General features: G+C 44.3%; 1 protein-coding gene across 1 annotated transcript in view; it reads left to right on the top strand.

Annotated features, from left to right (window-relative positions):
• Positions 1-3,385, top strand: part of LOC137466355 (leucine-rich repeat and fibronectin type III domain-containing protein 1-like protein) — a 34,635-nt gene extending 31,250 nt beyond the window's left edge. Inside the window, 2 exon segments of the mRNA XM_068178114.1 lie at positions 1,961-3,228; positions 3,231-3,385. Coding sequence (XP_068034215.1) covers positions 1,980-3,228; positions 3,231-3,385 — 1,404 coding nt within the window. The 5' untranslated portion in view covers positions 1,961-1,979.

The following is a 3,385-nucleotide window of genomic DNA, read 5'->3' as shown; positions in this document are numbered from 1 at the left end:
GGATTATTATTATTTTAAATTGATTTTTATTTTGAACTGATTGTTAATTCTAATTTTAAAATGATCATTTATTTAATATTATTTTAAATTTAAATTTCACCATCATTATTCTGAATTTATTCATATTAATTTCTTATTAATTCTGTTTTTAATTATTATTTTAATCAATTTTTCTGTGACTCTTTTCAAGCTCTCTTATTTTAAACACATTCTTTTATTTCTGTTATTCATTTCTTATTTTAATTTTCAATATTTCAACTTTTATTATTTTAATTTTAATGATTTTAATTAAGTTCTAATATTTTGGTTTCAATATCTCTTTTATATTTTGGTTTTATTGTTTTTATTTGAATTGTTTTAATTATTTTAATTTACTTTACTTTATTCTCATTATTATTTTAATTTCATTCTTTTTCTATTAACATTTCTTTTATTGTTTTTAATTTCTTTTTAATTCCTTCCAATTTGAATTGACCTTAACTTTTAATTATTCATTTTTAATGAATTCTTTAGAATTATTTTTAATTTGAAATTCATTATTATTCCATTTATTAGTGTTTAATATTTTGATTTATTCTTACTTTTAATTACAATTTTTAATTTTATTTAAATTTATTCAAATTTTACTCAAATTTCCCCCCACACAATTCATGGGGAAATCCATTGGAAAATCATCCCCCAAACCCACAAAAATATGGGAAAATCATCCCCAAAAATTAAAAATATTTGGGAAAATCATCCCAAAAAAACCCTGGAATAATAAAAACAATTTCTCCCCATTTCCCCCATTTTTCCATGGATTTCTCCCATTTTTCCCTCTCAAATTTGGGATTTTCTCGACATCTTGGAATTAAAACTTCACCCTAAACCTGGTTTTATCCCAACTTCCACCAGTTTTTCACAGATTTCTCCCCATTTTCCCAAATTCCTCCATCTTTTCAAGGATTTACCTCAATTTTCCCCTAATTCCTCCATTTTTTCACAGATTTATCCCGATTTTCCCCAAATCCCTCCATATTTTTGTGGATTTAATCCCATTTTTTCCGTAATTCCACCACATTTCCATGGATTTAGCCTCGTTTCTCTTCTCAGGCCACGACGGGGGAATTTTGTCGATGACCCAGTGGGAACTTGACACTAAACTCGGTTTTAACCCCAAAACTCAACCAGATCTCCCAAATTCCTCCATTGTTTTCCAAATTCCACCACATTTCCAGGGGTTTTTCCCATTTTTTCCCCAATTCCACCACATTTCCATGGATTTTTCTCACTTTTTTTTTCCTCCCAATTTTCTCCCTATTTCCACCACATTTCCACCATTTTTTCCCGTTTTTCCTTCTCCGCTTTGGGATTTCCCTCTCCACTGATTCTCCTCAAAGTCTTGGGCTGGGATCTTGATCCTAAACTCGGTTTTAGCCCCAAAACTCAACCCATTCTCCCAAATCTCTCCTTTTTTTTTTTTGCTGATTCCACCACATTCCAATGGATTTCTCCCATTTTTCTCCAATTCCATCCCACTTTTCCTTCTCAGGTTTGGGATTTCCCTCTCCACTGGTTTTCCTCAACCTCTTGGAATTAAAACTCCCTTTTAATCCCAAAACACAACGAATTCACCCAGTTTTCTCTGGGTTTTTTTTGCTAATTCCACCATTTTTCCTCCATTTTTCCTTCTCAGTTTTGGGACTTCCCTCTCAACTGAATCTCCTCAACCTCTCGGGCTGGAATCCTGACCCTAAACTCGGTTTTAACCCCAAAACTCAACCCATTCTCCCAAATTCCTCCATTATTCTCCCAGATTCCGCCATTCCCCCGCCCAGATTCCTGTTTTTCCTTCTCAGGTTTGGGATTTCCCTCTCTCCACTGGTTTTCCTCAACCTCTTGGAATTAAAACTCGGTTTTAACCCCAAAACTCAACCGAATCTCCCAAATCTGTCAGGTTATTTTTGCTTTTCCCCACCAGATTCCCGTTTTTCCCGACGATGGAAAAGCTCCTGCTCCCTCTCCTCTTCTTCTTCACCACGACCACCTCGAGCTCCCCGCCCTGCCCCAAGCGCTGCTCGTGCCAGAACCTCTCGCCGTCCTTCACCATCCTCTGCACCAAAACCGGGCTGCTCTTCGTGCCGTCCGGCATCGACCGGCGCACGGCCGAGCTCCGGCTCATGGACAACTTCATCACCGTCCTCCGCAAGCGGGACTTCGCCAACATGACCCAGCTCATCCACCTGACCTTGTCGCGCAACACCATCAGCCAGATCATGCCTTACGCCTTCTCCGACCTCAAGGGCCTCCACGCCCTCCACCTGGACAGCAACCGCTTGACGTCGATTAACGAGGATCATTTCAAGGGGTTAATTAATCTGCGGCATTTAATTCTGAGCAACAACCAGCTCAGCTTCATCTCGCCCAAATCTCTGGACGATTTCTTGGAGACCATCGAGGATTTGGATTTGTCCTACAATAACTTGGTGGACGTTCCTTGGGCCACCGTGGCCAAGCTCTCCAACGTCAACACGGTGAGTTTGGATCACAACCTCATCGAGTTCGTGCCCGAGGGGATTTTTTCCAACCTCCACAAGCTGGCCAGGCTGGACATGACCTCCAACAAGCTCAAGAAGATCCCACCGGATCCGCTGTTCTCCCGCATCCCCGTTTACGCCAAATCCAAGGGTTCTCCGTTGACCTCCTTGGTGCTGAGTTTCGGCGGGAACCCCCTCCACTGCAACTGCGAGCTGGTTTGGCTGCGGCGCTTGACGCGTGAGGACGATTTGGAAACCTGCGCCTCGCCGCCCGAACTGATGGGAAAATACTTCTGGAGCATCCGGGAGGAAGAGTTCGTCTGCGAGCCGCCCATGATCACCCACCGGACGCCCAAACTGGTGACGGCCGTTGGCCAAAGCGCGTCCTTGAAGTGCAAGGCCGTCGGCGACCCCGACCCGTACGTGCGGTGGATCGCTCCGGACGGCAAGCTGGTGGCCAACACGTCCAGGACGGTTTCCTACGAAAACGGGACTTTGGATATTCTGGAGGCGGCGCTGGGGGATCAAGGAACCTTCACTTGCATCGCCTCCAACGCCGCCGGCGAGTCGACGGCGCCGGTGGAGTTTCGGGTGGTGCCGGACGGCAACGGCACCGAGTGCGAGGAAGAGGAGGGGAAAAAAGCGGGGACGGCGAGGCCGGAGCCGTCGGATATCCTGATTTCGGCAAATCCAGCTTTTCCAACGATTCCAAGCTGGAGAGGGGGGGACAGAGGGGGGGGTGGTGGTGGGCCGAGGTGACGGCGACGTCGGCGCTGGTGCGGTGGCCGCCGCAGGAGGAGCTGGAAGGGGTGAGGATGTACCAGATCCAGTACAACAGCTCGGCGGACGAGATCCTGGTTTATCGGTGA

This window comes from Anomalospiza imberbis, unplaced genomic scaffold (genome assembly GCF_031753505.1).
Source record: "Anomalospiza imberbis isolate Cuckoo-Finch-1a 21T00152 unplaced genomic scaffold, ASM3175350v1 scaffold_183, whole genome shotgun sequence".
Taxonomy (NCBI): domain Eukaryota; kingdom Metazoa; phylum Chordata; class Aves; order Passeriformes; family Viduidae; genus Anomalospiza; species Anomalospiza imberbis.
Note: the sequence above shows the minus strand (reverse complement) of the source record. Positions and strands in the feature narration are given on the sequence as shown.